Source organism: Psammomys obesus, unplaced genomic scaffold (genome assembly GCF_907164565.1).
Source record: "Psammomys obesus unplaced genomic scaffold, mPsaObe1.curated_primary_1811, whole genome shotgun sequence".
Lineage (NCBI taxonomy): Eukaryota > Metazoa > Chordata > Mammalia > Rodentia > Muridae > Psammomys > Psammomys obesus.
The window spans coordinates 2,978,119-2,993,943 of record NW_026596046.1 but is presented as its reverse complement, the minus strand read 5'-3'; the positions used below and the strand labels follow the sequence as shown (position 1 = coordinate 2,993,943).

The 15,825-nt window shown below is 43.1% G+C and overlaps 1 protein-coding gene across 1 annotated transcript in view; it reads right to left on the bottom strand.

Annotated features, from left to right (window-relative positions):
* Positions 1-2,190: 2,190 nt before the first annotated feature.
* Positions 2,191-15,825, bottom strand: part of Mtmr10 (myotubularin related protein 10) — a 48,838-nt gene continuing 35,203 nt past the window's right edge. Inside the window, exons 14-16 of the mRNA XM_055623191.1 lie at positions 8,606-8,776; positions 5,775-5,957; positions 2,191-5,208 (exon numbers count right to left, since the gene is read on the bottom strand). Of these exons, the coding sequence (XP_055479166.1) occupies positions 4,612-5,208; positions 5,775-5,957; positions 8,606-8,776 (951 nt within the window). The 3' untranslated portion in view covers positions 2,191-4,611. The remainder of the gene's footprint in view (positions 5,209-5,774; positions 5,958-8,605; positions 8,777-15,825) is intronic.

Genomic DNA, 15,825 nt, shown 5'->3' with positions numbered 1-15,825 from the left:
GTCAGGTGTTATTCTAATAGGTCTGCGGTTATATGCTACTTGGCCTTTAATATTCTTTCCTTGTTCTGTAATTTAGTGTTTTGATTATTATGTGCCACGGAGAATTTCTTTTCCAGTTTAGTCTATTTGATATTCTGAATGATTCTTGTACCTTGATAGGCATCTCCTTTATCTTAGGGAATTTTTCCTTTATGATTTTGTTGAAAATAATATCTGTGCCTTTGAGTTGTGTTTCTTCTCCTTCCTCTATTTCTTTTATTCATAGATTTGGTCTTTTCATATTGTCCCAGATTTCCCAGATGTTTTGTACATTTGGGATTTTTTTTTTAAGATTTCACATTTTCTTTGACCGAGGTATCCATTTAAGTGTTCAGTGCCTTAGATTCTGTCTTCTATCTTGTCTTATGTTGGTAAGGTTTGCCTCTGAAGTTCTTGTTTGAATTCCTAAATGTTTCATTTCCAGATTTCCCTTAGTTTGGGTCTTCTTCATTGATTCTATTTCTATGCTTAGTCCTGAACTGTTTTATTCATTTCCTTCCACAGTTTATGTTTTCATAGATTTTTTTAAAAAGGGACTTCCCTCCATCATATTCATAAAGGCTATTTTAAGGTATTTGTCTTACTCTTCAGCTGTTATATTTCTCAGGCCTACTGTGGTAGGATTTCTGGTCTCTAATAGAGACATACTATCCTGGCTGCCACTGTGTTTTTATGCTGGTGTCTAGTCATCTAAGTTTTCAATGATTTTAATTCTAGGAGCTAGCTGATATCTGGTCTTGTCTTTGTTGGGTTGGTGTTTTGTTCCTTGTCTTCTGTTACCCTTTGTGGTTCTTAGAAGGATGTGGTGACTATATGCCGCCTGGTAGGGAATTCTGGGATTCTGCTAGGTGTGGCCACTGGGGGTTCTTGGTGGAATGTGTTTCTAGGTATTGGGGCTGACACTTAGGAATGAGGACAGGTGGGGATACTGAGGGGTCCACATGAGGAAGAAAGCAGGGTGTTCCAAGTTCTGTATAGTCCCTCTGTGAATGGGGGGCGGAGATTAAGGAGAGGCCCTAATAGGCAGCTTGCTAGAGATCTGGGAATGACTGGATTTGGAGGAGAGTAAAGATCTGAAGCTCACTTACCTGCTTCACTGGCCTACTTGCTTCTCTAGCAAGCTTGGCAGGCAGGATCCCAGGAAATGCCTGCTGGAGTTGGTGGGATAACAGGATGAGTAGAGAGGAAAGTTGGAGGATATCTGTGTGGTCCACTGGAGATGGGGTCAGAGAGGAGGGTGAGGCCACAATAGGTGGTCAGCTATAGAGTTAGGAATGAGGTGGGGGCACTGGATTGAGAGGAGAGGATGGAAAGGTGAAGATGTGCAGTTAGGCTACCTGCTTCCCTGGCCAGAGTATCCTGTGGGTTCCCAGGAAATGCCTGTTCTTGTGTGGCGCTGGGACAATGGGATAAGTAGGAGGAAGAAGGTTGGAAGAGCAGGTCTAGATGATCTAGTGGAGATGGGACAGAAAGGAAGGAGTCTGAAGCAGGTGGTCTGTTCCAGAGCTGAGGGTGAGACTGCGGGGGTGGGAGGTGGATTTGGAGGAGAGGAGGGAGAAGTGAAGATCAGTTACATTACCTGGTTCCTTGGCCAGAGTGGACTTTAGGATACTCCGTTAATAAAACACCATTGCAAAATAAAACCATGCCACTAACTTCTTATAGCTCTCTAAGCACTTGAGGCTAGATTAACAAAGGCAAGACCAGTGTCAAGACAGTTGTATTATTTTTAGGAACATCCCCATTGGCTAGATCAGGTTAATTTTAGACACAGTAATTGTAATAGGGCTGTTCACTACCACTGCTGCAAGAGTCTCAGGTTAAAGACGTGACCTAGAAGGAGGTGACTTAATTGTACAGCAGGCTCAGTACTCGATGTGGGGTCCCAGTCTCCAGAGGTTTGGGGAAACAGAATTCCCCAGGGTTAGCATTTAGTGAATGGGAAGAGCAGCAAGGGCAATCCAGTGATAGCCATCTGGCCTAACTACAGCCGGTTCTGAATTGATGTGAAAGTTGTTACCCCATCCCATCTTAGAGGGTATTCAAAAAAGATGAATGAAGGATACACAACTACAGGTGGGAGCGGAAGCCTTCCATCACCAGTCTCCATGTATGTTCTTAGAGATGGTTTCATACTGGCGACCACTTACAGACCGTTTCAATGGAAATTTTATTGAGCAGTCAGAATTCCCTTTACAGCCATTCTGTGGAGCAGTGTCCAGGCAACCTGCTCACCTACTTGAGCTCATCAGTTGCATGTAGGCACAAAGGTTTTAGTTTTGTCTCAACACCAAGTTTTAATTACTTGAGGTTACTGCTACAGCAAGAAGATCTTGTTGAAAAAAATGTGTTGAACAGTTTTCATCTTCTGTCAGTACAAATTAATGTCCTTTCCTTAAATAGTTAGGCATTTTTGGTTTTAGAATTGGTTCCCATCATAAAACAGTAAGACACCCCGCCTGTAAGGTTAGCACTAGAATGTCCAGTGTCACCGGCCTTTGCGTGGTCACCACAAGCACAGGCTCTGCCCTCAGGGCCTTGGAGACAGTGGTATGCTCTTTGGTATGCTGCATGCAGCCACGCTTACCTCTTCTGCCACCACAATGTCACTCTTGCTAGCAGAGGTGCCAAGCAGCTGTACCATAGGCCACACTAGGACTTTGGAGCTGTTTTACGTATTATGCACAATAAGCTGCAGCACAATAATCATGACACAACAACCAGCCAGTGGAAATATTAAAACATTTACAATCGATTACCATACAAAAATACACAATTTTCATCATAAAGTAGTGTTAATAGTACCTGACCTTCTTGTGAGTTAAGGAAAACAAGGTTCTTAAAGGAGTTGGAAATAAATGTGAGGGATGAGAATCAATTATCAGCCCCCAATAAATTTACAACAACTTATAGAAGTAACAAAGCAGCTTAATGAGGGGGGTGGTATTACTGTCCAGCTCCAGCGGTGACACCCTGGCACGTCTCAGAGACAGGGCTGCTGTGCCGAGGGCTGGAGCATCCTCATTGCTCTTTGTATAAACTGACAGGAGCCCTTATTTTCTAGGCAGCAGACGGTGGAAACACTGGGTTTAGCCATAAGATACGAACTATTTAAGACATCTCATAAGAACATCTGCCTGTTAAGTGCTGGCCTGTTAAACGCATTATTAAACATTATTAAACATTTAGAAAAGGTAAATAATTAAGTAGAAATGACTATGCAGCACATATGCACATATACAAGTCAAACCATCTTGAGAAATTCTGTTTTAGAAAAAGAAACAAACTAAATCAACACTTTACTATAAAGTACTTCAAAATCCAAGGTGGTAGTTTAAGACACCGCCATTGTGTGCTAGGAAATATCCACCTTTAAACAGGGAGAAGAAGTCCTCCAAACACGACCACTTCTCAAGCCGGCCCTGTGCAGTCAGCCAGGTTTCTAGCGTGGTTTGGAGCAAGGGCTTCAGAAGAGCTTCTCAGCCTCAGCACTGCCCCCAGAAGCCCGGAAGGGGAGCATCTCTGCTTATTAAAATGGCACACTTGAGGAAGTCTTCCTCCCTAGTCTGTGGCTGTGTCCATCTCCTGACCCCCACCAGTTATTTCTAAGGAAAGTGCTGGCCTGTGTCAGCGTGGCAGCTGAAGTGCTCGTGGGGAGATCAGAGCACTCCCAGCAGCCTGTGGTCAGAGGGGCATGCTCCTGTCCGTGGACTGGGCACCCTCAGCCATAGCTGGAGCTGTGCATCTGCTGCCTGAACAACTTCTAAGGGCGGGCTGCACCCCACAGATCGCACGGTGACTTTCTGGGGGACAAAAATCTGGCTCTGGAGACTCCTGAATATTGGTTTAGCTGGTTGGCAAAAAGCTATTTCCAATACGCAGTGGGTTCTAAATGCCCTAACTTAAAAAGTACACTTATATTTTCCTCTGTTATTTTAGCTTCTTTGATACTCTTAATGTCAAAGGCACTTCTAGGTTTAAATAGCTACAGTGAATGCTTTAAAATTACAGTGCATCTTTTAAAAGTTAGTTGTATGTAATTAAAGCAAATTTGTGATTTTAAAACACAGTGATCTAAGGTCCTAAACGAGGTGAACTAAAATAATAACATCTAACCCCAGAACACGAACCCTCAGTAGCTAAGTATATGGATGTCAACTGAGGCCTGTTGGGAGTTTTATGAGATGATCTGGAAATACATTAAATACTAATTTACTAACTTCCCTATCCACCTTCTTTGGGTTGTAATCTGTCTGATACCCTTTAGTAGGTGGTAGGAAAATACATGCTGATGAAATTCACGTAGCAGAGAAATCTCACTGCTGTGATCACAAGTGTAACATGGGGAATGTGTACTGCAGATGACCCAGATGGGTCAGACCCAAAAGATAGAGGACAAAACCCAAAGTCACCCTGCCCTTAGAGACTGAGGGCGGCGTGATTAAACATGTTTTAAATATTAGTGCAAATTTAAAAATATAAAATGGCCAGTTTTAAATGCCTCAGTTACCAATTTCAGTTCAGAGGGGGTAATGTCCAGCTTCTCTCTGTACATCCAGAAAATACCATAGTTTAGTCTTCATTTGCTAGCGTCTCAGTAGATAACCATATTTTGGCCCCACTTAAAAATTTGCTTAATGGCGTTCCTAAAATGCTTCTTCTGCATAGATTTCCTACAGGAGAAAATGGAAATGAAGAGGAGAGAAACTCTGGTGTCCCCAGGGTGTCGTGTGGACCCGTGGCTCTGAAGTACATCCTGCTCTGGTCCAGCTCTGCATAGCAGGCTTCCAGGGGGCCACTGCGATGCTGCCTCAGCATCCTGCCTAGCATGTCCACCTCATCAGCCAGGAGAGAGAGCTTATGGAAGGCCATGATGGAGCCCCCAAGGTTGATCTGAGCCTCAGGGACCCAGCGGAAGTAGCACAATTTCCACAATTTTATGTGTGTTCCGGAGAGACGTGGCAGAATAATGCCGTGCAGGTTGGCTGGTCTGGAGAACCACTCTTTAAAATACTGTTCCACTCCACTGCTCTGGCTGTCCGTGTGCTGAAGTGGGTCTGGCTTCAGTTTCAGTATTAGTGAGTTTCTCCGTGGAAGCAGTTCTTGGTCACTGATGATGCCGTTCTTTAAGCATGATGGCATTCCTCTCAGCGTGGAGCTGTAGCTCTTCTGCACAGAAGACAGATCTTGGCATTACTCTACTGGAGCACCCACTTTTCAAAAAAACTAGTGGCCCAATGGCTGCCAGCTAGGATTATTGGATAATGGGTGGGGGCCAGCCTTGAAGGTCATGATCCCTTTCTCCCTTGTGATACTTTGGCTGGCCTTCTCTGGAACTACATTTTTTGATTGACTCTCCCAGGTTATTAACATGTCAGACGGAGAATGGAAGGCAAGGATAACCTTCATAATTCATTTGCTGAGGGGCGTGCTCATAAGACTTTGGGAGTAAGGAGAAATTCCACACTAGCTGATTTCTAGGAAAAATGGGCAGATTAGGAGGAAGTCAGCTCAGAGCTGCCACCTGCCAACTCTTGTGCTGACGGGGCTTCAAGAGCTTCAGTCACCAAGAAAAAGTCAAGATACTGTCATATCAGTTAAGACGGGAATGGCCCCTCCAAAGCTGTACTAGCTGTCTGCAGGAAAAGTGGCTCTTTCTAACACTTCTGAAGACACTCTCTGGTGCTGCACCAACACGGGTCTACTGCTACTGTTAGCCGCTTTCTGCAGCTTACCTTCGTGCGCTTAAAAGACTTCCTGGAGCCGTTCTGTACACAAGGGGTGCTCTTGCCGATATAGAAGGGGTTGTGGAAAAGCGTCCGGTCCTTTGCTGTGAACTGCAGAGCCCAGTCCCAAACCGAGGGGAATTTCAAGCCCTTTTCATCCCCCAACTGAATATTTTTGCTGATGGCAAACTCCTGTAAAGCAAAGCACGTGTGTGAGAAGTGGCACACCCCATTTTCCCTGTGCCTCCACCCTCAAGAGAGTTCTTTGCTAAAGCACTCAGCTCTCATGGAGCGGCAGCTCTACCCTGAAAATGATGATGCACACTTGGGTGAGGTAAGCACACTGTGGCTGTTGAGCGTGTTCCCAGCTTTTGGCCCAAGGAGGCTTTTCATTAGGGGCAAGCAGGTGCTAGGTGGAGAAAAACACTCCCTAAAATCGTGCTGCGGACCCTAGACCACTGCCGATGTCCCTGCCTTAGGCTTACAAGCACGGTGACCGAGGCTCACAGCACTGCAAATGGAACACCCCAACAAGGGTGTGAACAACAGCATGTCCTCCTGCAGCAGAGAGAGAGAGGCCCCTCGGAAAGGTGAGCCCCAGGCCCTCTAAAAACTGAAGCAGTCACCCTAGGGACACACACACACACACACACACACACACACACACACACACATACGCAATGGATCCTTATCTGAGGACAAGGAACAGGTTATGTCAAGCTCACACAAGACAGTTCCCTGGAAGAAACAGATGGGAAAAGATATGACTGACTCTTACTGTCTGTTTAGTACCTTTTAATCTTTTACACACTTTCTATTTTAAAAGGCCAAGAATTTGAGCTGGGCAGTGGCAGTGCACACCTTTAATCCCAGCACTCTGGAGGTAGAGACAAGAATATCTCTGAGTTCAAGGCTGGCCTGGTGTACAGAGCAAGTTCCAGGACAACCAGGCCTACATAGTGAAACATTGTCTTAAAAAACAAACCAAAAGCCAAGATTTAGTCTGAAATTAGAAAAATGCTAAAGTGTAAATGTTATTTTTAAAATGTAGAGTAATCAGGCTATATGACTGTATCACAGGCAGGGGCAGCTTTTAACCATTGAGAAATGGTTAAAGTGTGTGTGTGTGTGTGTGTGTGTGTGTGTGTGTGTGTGTGTGCGCGCGCGCGCGCACAGACTTCTGAGCAACAAAAGCCCAGAAAGGGTGACTTCCCAGTAATGAAGGCACATCAATCATGAGGTGGTAAGAATGCTGGTGCACAACTGGGAAGCCATATTTTAGGGATACAGTATGTTTTCCTTACCTTGGGAGCCTCTAGGCCTCAGTTTTACATTAGAAAATGTTCAATCTTTGTAGGAAGACAGAATAAATTGCACAACAATTTCTTCTCAACCTTTCCTTCTCTAAAACAGAAACAAGAGTTTCTCTTGAGCCCTGGGTTCCCCAAAGCAGCAATGCTGAGAAATCTTGCTACCTCTGTGTCCTGAGCACTCTCATGTGGGACACGGCCTGCCTCCACCTCCCTCTTGACACTTGTTCTCTCCCTAATCAAGTCTCAGCTCCAGTCCTCTCCAGGAGGCTCCTCATTCTCAGCCAAAATAGTCTGATTAGTCCTCATAGTCTCTCACACCTGGACACATGTATGTGTCACAGTTGGCAATGTCACTGCAGAGTGAAACCAAAGGCACTTGATGGACCCTTTGCAGATGTGGAACAGTGCTTTCAGGCCTATTTCTGAGAGATCTGTGGGCCTAGCATTTTCTAGAAGGGGATAGCATTAAGAATTTGTGCTATCCTGGGGCCTCAGAGCTGGAGCTGAAGGGCAGAGAGTGGGTGGTCTCTGCTCAGTTCCCCTCAAGCCTGCAGGAGCTACCCTTTGACTTCCCTGCACAGTCACTACATATCTGAGCTCTTCCCCTGTGGGGCCACATGGGGTGAGACAAAGCAAGAAGGCTCTCAGCAGTGGTAAGGGGGGCTGGTCTCGATAGGACTCCATATTCTTCAACTTCCAGCTCTATGGACGGTCACCACAGAGGCAATTCCACCCAGTGGCTGCCATGGGACATGAGGGACTCTGAGAGCACACACAGTAATAGCATCTGCAGAGAACTTCCATCTACCTTTGTGCCTAAACTTCCTGTTCCACAACTTAAGAGGCAGTTGAAATAAAATAAAATAGAGAAGCAGTTGAAATACAATTATTCTACTGATCTATCAGGAAATAAATGTATTTAGTTGTTGCTCAGCAACTCTGATGTCCAAGGAGTAACCCAAAAGCACAAGTGAGAGATGGTGGCTCACTATTGTGAGCCCAGCTATGCAGGGGACTGAGGCCAGGGGATTGCCAGGTCAAGTAACTTCCAGACATTATCTCAGTATTGGAAGAGAAAATAAAGATGTCAGTGGGGAGGAATTGAGCTAGGGCTGTGGCCCAACAGCATGTACAAGGCCTGTGTTTGATGCTCCACCAAAAAAAAAATCCAAAAATATATTTAAGGTGGTTAAACTAATTGGCATACTTAAACACATTTACTATGAGCAATTTACAGAGAAAAAGAAAATGTTCATTAATAGAAGTAAAGTTAGTAGATTCTTTTACGCATTCTGAAATTATTTTGAGTGGTAAATTTTAATTACATGTTTTAAACATGCAGTTAACTGTAATTCAAATATATTTCAAAGCTGTAAAAGAGAGAGGGCACTGGAGAGATGGCTCAGTGGATGAAGCACTGAGTGTGCAAGCATGAGGACCAGAATTTGGATCCCCAGAACCCATGTAAAAGCAGAGCAGGCATAATTCAGGAGACAAAAGAGTAGCTGCAGCCAGCATGTCACTTACTGTGCTCTGCTTCACCCGCTGATGAGGAGAGTTGAACAGGAAGGTGCCGAACAGAGAGATCCGGGTACTGTCACACAGCACAGCTAAGTATGTCTCAGAGAACTCAAAGGCAGCTGGATATTGCTCTAACAGCTGCCACGTGGTATCCAAGAATAGCAAGAATAAAGGAGACTGGCAAACACAGACAGATAGAGGGGTTAGTTAATGCTGCTCTCTGGTTGTCACATTTATTCCTAGATTTATTGCTGACCCTAAAGAGGCCAACATCTAAAGCTTCAAACACTTGGCAGAGCTGAGCTAGGGCCATCTGAACAGATTAAACCTATGTCAAGACACACATTTAATTAAAAAAAAACTGCTTACCACACTTGCAACAAACAAACAAACGAGCACGCTGCCATGTACGAATGCAGGAAAGCAACATGTTTAAACATTCTGCAAACGGCTCTACAGAACAACACAAAGCACTCAGCCAAACTCCATAACTTCTGGTTGATCTGCAGGCTCACCATCCAGGAAATCCCCCAAGTTTCATAAAAGCAGTTTGGCATCAGCCTTCGGCCATATGGGGTCCCCGGGAAGCATCTGCTTGTGGCTCATTTGGAAGCACTACGGCTAGTGCCTGGTGCTTCCCAACCTATCTGCCTGGCTTCTGCAGTTAAGCAAACAGGGTCCCAGGAAGCCACGGCTGTTACAAAGATGTTTTGCTCAAAATCTCAGTTCCTAGCTCTGATGGTCTATTTTCAGGAATGTGAAACTCCAAAGATGACTTTTGTTAGTTAGGATACTCTTAGCACATAACTGTATACAATACGGGATTGCATAATGACATTTCCATATATGTATATGAGGTACTTTGATTGTTACCACCCGCCCTCTTCAACATATCCCCTCCCAATTCCTTTGCAGTCCTTCTCTCCACATGGGAGAAAATGTGTCATCTGTCTTCCCAAGTCTAGCTTATTTTGCTTTACCATCATGATCTCCAGTTCCACCACTTTCTTTTTCATGGCACAGTACTATCTATGTCTTGTATACATATGCTGGCTTCTCCTTACCCATTCAGTTGGGATGATGCCATAGTGAACATGGGTAGTACCTCTTATTTGGCCCGCTCTGTATACAGCAAGGAGTAGCCTGGCTGGATAATAAGATAGCTCCTGTTTTACGTCTTTAGGAGCCTCCATACTGATTCCTATGGGGATTGCACTAATTTCCATTCCCGCCAGCACTGCAGAGGAGTTCCCTCTATCTCTCATCTCCACGGCATTGGCTGTTTTCCTAAGCCTGCACTTGCACTTCCTCTATGCTTTTTTTTTTTTTTAATATTATAAGGTCTTTGATTCATTTTGAATTGATTTTTTTTTTTTACAGGGAAAGGAAGGAATCAAGTTCCAGTCTTTAAATGTAGGTAATCTGGTCTCCCAGCAAGCACTTATTAAAGAGGCTGTATTCACTGTATTTTTTCAGTTCTTTTGAAAATCACATAGCTGTAATGGCATGGACTTATCTCTTAGCCCACTGTTTCTTTTCTATAGCCTGCATGTCCTTTTATGCCACCCCTATGATGGCTTTGTTAACTTTACTCTACAGTATGATTTGAGGTTATGTATTGTGGTACTTCTAGCATTGCTGCTGCTTCTTCTATTTTTGTTAAGAATACTATGTCCTAAAATAGGATCTACTTTGGAGAAAGTTCCATGAGCTGTTATGAAAATGTGTACCCTGTAGCTCTTAGGTAGAATACCCTGTAGCTGTCCATTAAATGTATTTGATCTGCAATGCAGTTTAATTCTGATGTTTTTGTTTTTATTCCTCTGAATGACCTATGAATTCAGGAGAAGTTGTGTTAGTTACTTTTCTCAGCACTGAACTCAAATACCCGACAAGAAGCAATCTATAGAAGGAAAGGTTTATTTTGGCTCACAGTTTGAAGGTGTCTAGTCCATGGTGGGAAAGCATGGTAGCAGATATTTGTGACAGCGGCTAGGCACACCTACATGGATCAGGAAGCAGGGAGCAGACAGGAAGTGGTACCAGGCTATGAATCACAAAGCCCAGCACTAGCAAGTCACTTCCTATGGTGAGGCTCCACATCCTGAAGATTTCAAAGCCTTCCAAAACAGCAGTATAAACCAAGTGTAAACATATGAGCCTATAGAAAACATGCCCATTCAAACCACAACACTCTGCCAATGGTCCCTACAGATTCATGACTAAATGCAAAATGCATTTAGTCCAGCTCCCTAAGTGCCCTGTCTCATAGCTCTAACATTATTCAAAAGTTTAAAGCTTGATCTCTTTTGAGACTCAAAGTAAACTTTTATTAATGAGCACCTATAAAATTAAAGAATAAGTTACTTCCAAAATAGACTGGTATAAACATCCCCACTTAAGAGACAGCAATGGAGCAAAGGAAAACAACAACACCAAACCAAACTAAACAAAAAAACCCCACAAAGCTCATAAAAACAAACAAACAAACAAACAAACAAACAAACAAACAAACAAAAACCTGTACCAAAGCAAGGTTGAAACCCTGCCTGGACTTGGGCCTTGTGATGGGTCATGGGTGCTCAGACTGGCTTCTATAGCCCTACCTCCAACTCTGGTGCCTTTGACATATATGACCTCTCTCTGGGGTCAGTTTCAGCCAATGCTGGAAGCTGTTGGCATCTCCAACATCTTGGGGTCCTCACTGCAACTTAGGTTCCACCTTCATAGCTTCAGGTATGGAACACCTGGGTGTCCACACAGGAAATCCAACCTCGCAACATGGTTTTGTTGAAAATTGGTGCAAACCTTCATGTACCAGCCCCACCCCAATACTTACATTTTGCATGCCTGTAAAACCATTACCATGTTGACAATGCCAACTTTTCTGGCAGCTTGAAGTATTGCTTGAATACTTTGGACCACAGCTGCAAGTTGGGTATTTTGCTCACTGCTTTTGAGTACTTTGTCGTTGAACCTAAGAAAGCATTTTCCTGGCTGCCCTATCCCATCAAGGTACTCTGAAGCTCTGTCCTTTGAAATTAATTTGCATTTGAGTGAGGCCTTGTCCCAAAAAACACCTTTCTTACTGTTTCTAAACTTCAACATTTCTCCTTCATGATATCCATCTTTTTAAGAATCACAGCCATTCTGCAGGGATCCTGTCACCAACTTTAATCTGGTTCAAGCTTTTTTTTCCTCATCAAACTTCACCTTTCTGTCTACAACTCTAACCACATACGCAGCCTTCCCTTGCCAGTACATTGTTAGTATTTCCATACTCCACTTTCTGCTCCCCCTCACTACAAATCCCCTCTCACTGTACATGTGGGCCAACAAAGAGAGCAGTAACCGTTCTCAGCCTGAATGCTCTGCTGTCTTGAAATTTCCTCTGTCAAACAAATTAGACCTTTCCTTTGACTTCTGCCTTATTCCAGTTCTCAGGACCCGAGTGTAACACAGCTACACTGTTTGACAGATTATTATACAAATGTCTTCTATTTCTTGTTCCCTTTTGAAACCTTGTGAGCATGGTTTTCACACTCCAGGTGTCCACACAATTCTTGTCTACACTACAATGGCTCATTAGGCTTTGTTTAGAGTTCTAGGGCTGTTATACTAAAGGTCCAAATTCCTCAATGTTTCTTCAAAACACCAGTTCTAAAGGCCTATAAATTCAGTTAGTTTTATGCCAGCGATGGCTCCACTTATTGCTCCCAGTTTTCTGTTCCTTTTTTCCTTACTGTGACCAAATACCCAACAGGAAGCAACCTACAGGAGATTTATTTTGGTTGTGATTTGAAGGGATAAAATCCATATGGTAGGGAAGATGCCACAGGGCGGCTGGCTTTCAATAGCAGAAGTTTGGCAGAGGCTTGTCCCAAGGACCAGGAAGTGGAGGGCAAGATGTAGGGTCAGGTTACAAATCTTAAGGCCCACCCCAATCACCTTTCAAAAGAGGATCCTCCTCCTAAAGGTTCTATTAAAAAGCCAACCAATTGAAAAAGCAAAAAACAAAAACAAAACAACAACAACAAAAAAAAACCTTGTTGTTCAGGGATCAACTGTCAAACACACAAACCTGCAGGGGCTATTTTTATATTCATGCTGTAACAAAGGAGTATACCATCCATAATTGTTGTATTGGGGTTGGCCTTTATGTCCAGGAATGTTGGCTTTATCTAACTTCAGAATCTGATGCACATATGTTTATAACTATTAGGTATTTTGATGAATTGTTCATTTTATCAATGAAGTGATTTTATGTCCTCTAACTAATTTTGAAATCTGCTTTGTTGGATATGAATATAGCTACTCCTGATTACTGAAAGATTTCATTTGCTTGAAATACCTTTCTCTATCCTTTCACTTTCAGACTATATTTTATCTTTGCCAGTGAAGTATGTTTACTGCAGGGAGCAAATAATTGGGTCTTGTTTTTTTAATCCAATACTTTTGACAGTTTGTGTCTTTCAATTAGAGATTTGAAATCTTAAGGTTTTGAGTTACTACTCCTGTCATTTGTTGTAATTCTTGATTCATTCTTCATCGAATCTTCGAGTGAGACTGCTTCCTGGTTGTGTTTCTCGTCCTCTTCCATGTGTAGGATTCCCTTCAGTGTCCTCTACAGTGACGGCTTAGTGAATTTTAATCAATTTCATGGATTAAGTTTAGGTCTTTGTTTCTCTTTTGATTATGAAGCATAACTTTGCTGCCAAGAATAACCTAGGTTTATAGTTTCGTTTGTTTGTTGTTTGTTTTCTTTCAGGGCTTAAACTACATCACTTTAGGTCTGCTGGGACTTGAATGTTTCTGCTTAGGACTCCACTGCTATTATGGTAAGTTTGCTTTCCATGTGACTTCCATGTTTCTGTCCTGCAACCTTCAACAGTCTTCCATTTCTCTGCACACTTAGTATTTGAAACTGCATCATGATAGAGCTAGTCATTACTCGGTGACTAGCAGCCCTGGCTACTTGTGCTGTTTAATTTTTGTCAACCTGACAGAATCTAGAGTCACCTGGGAAGAGAGACCCTCAATTCAGGAACTGACTCCATTAGACTGGCCTATGGGGATGTCTGTGGAGCATTTTTTTATATCAGTTATCAATATTGGAGGCTCAGCCAATTGTAGGCACCTGCAGTCAGGTGGTCCTGTGCTGCCTCAGAAGGAAGGCAGGAAAACTATGGAAAGCAAGCCATCCAAGAACCATTCCTCCATGGTTTCTGCCTTGACTTCCCTCAGTGATCAACTGTTCTGTCAAAGTATAAGGTGAAATAAACCCTGTCCTCCCCAAGTTACCTTTGGCTGTGGTGTTTATCACAGCAACAGAAAAGCAAACTAGGACAGTACTCTGGTAAAGGACCCAAGTTTAGTTCCCAGTCCTAACATTAGGTGGCCTCCCAATCACCTATAACTCCAGCTCCAGGAAAGCCTAATTCCCTTTTCTGGCCCTCGCGCGCGCATGCACGCACGCACACACACTTTAATTATAGATGATATCTGACGGCCCTTTTTTAGTCATAAGTGCTCTATCTGGATGTCCATCTCCCAAAATTTGGGAAATTATCTGCTGTTGTTTTACTCAAGACTCTTTGGCTTATACCTCTTTTCATTCTTCTATGTCCATGACTCTTTAACTATTTTTTTAAAATTATATCCCAAAAATACTATTCCTGCTTTCTACTTTTTAAAACTACTGTTTGTTCTAATTTATCTATTTTGTTTTCACATCCTGATAGTCTGTCTTCACTTGATACAATCTACTGGTGAATGTTCCAACTAAATTTATAATTTATTCAAGGTATTGTTTCATTTTCTAAAATTCAATTTGATTTTTTTTGAGACACTTGAATTCCTCTTTCACATCCTAAATTGTCTTTAAAATTATTATTACATTCAGCTGCTTATTTGTATTCTCTTTTAATAAATTCAGATATTCAGTCCTCTCCTTTGATTCCACTGATCTTTTTTTTTTTTTCAAGGCAAGGTTTCTCTGTGTAGCCTTGGCTGTCCTGGACTAACTTTGTAGACCGGCTGACCTCAAATGCACAGCAATACGCCTGCCTCTGCCTCCCAAAATGCTGGGATTACAGGTGTGCTCCATTGATCACTCCATTGATCAGTCATTCACTTCATTATCACTAGATCAATTATTGTGGACTTAAGTTTTGGAGGACCATGTTGCTTTGTTTTTGTTTTTGTTTTCTGTTTCTCGTGCTTCTGCACCCGGACTGAGTAGAAACACTGACCATGGTGCTCTTTCAGTTGAACCTCTCACTCCAGTGCAGACAAACCAGGTTTTGATTTGCTGACAACTGGGCTGCAAGTGCAGCTTGGTTGCTAAACACCCAACCCATGTGTTTGAGGCCCAGTCATAAGGAAACAAACTGTAAGACGACATACAGGGAAACAGCTGGAAGGGACGTTGCCCAAGCTCTGTTCTCTAGGATGCAGAGGTCAGGGGGTCATCTTTCCCTGTGTGGTAATGTTGAGTTTCAAACCCGGGACCCCTACCCCAACCCTGTTATTATACAGGCAATTCCACTGGCCTGCTCTCAGGGACCTGACAACTGCTTACATCATCACCTGCCACCTGCCAGGTGTGCCAAATGTGTCCTGCAGATAAAAGGACCCGACAGCCACCCCAGCCTCTGCATTGCTCATTCCTGCACCCATATGTGCTCTCTCTCTGTCTGCACCCCCTTCTCTGTCTCCCTATTTGCATGGCGACTTTCCTGGCCTCATACTCTAAGACCAGCGAACCTGCCAGGGAGCTGCCCCCAATAAATCTGATTTTATACTTTTAATTTGGCTTGAATTGGCTTATTGCATCAATGGAAAAAAAAAACTATTAGGTAATCTCTTACATTAATTTGAATTCCAATGTATTACTTAGCCTTTAACTAACAAAGCTAGAATGTGTTAAATCAATATTGAAAAACTGAAGAAAGAGGAACCTACCATTTTTACAATAGTAAAAATTTATCTCATATATATTTGAAAGGTGCTAATTTGAGGCCTAGGAAATGGCTCAGTGGGTAAATGTACTTACCACATGAATGCAAAGACCTGAATTTAATCCCCAAATCCCATGATGGAAGAGAACTGACTTGTGAAATTTGTCCTCTGACCTTCACAGGCATGTCTTAGCATGTCTTAGCACTATGCATTCAGTGACACACACACACACACACACACACACACACACACACACACACACACAC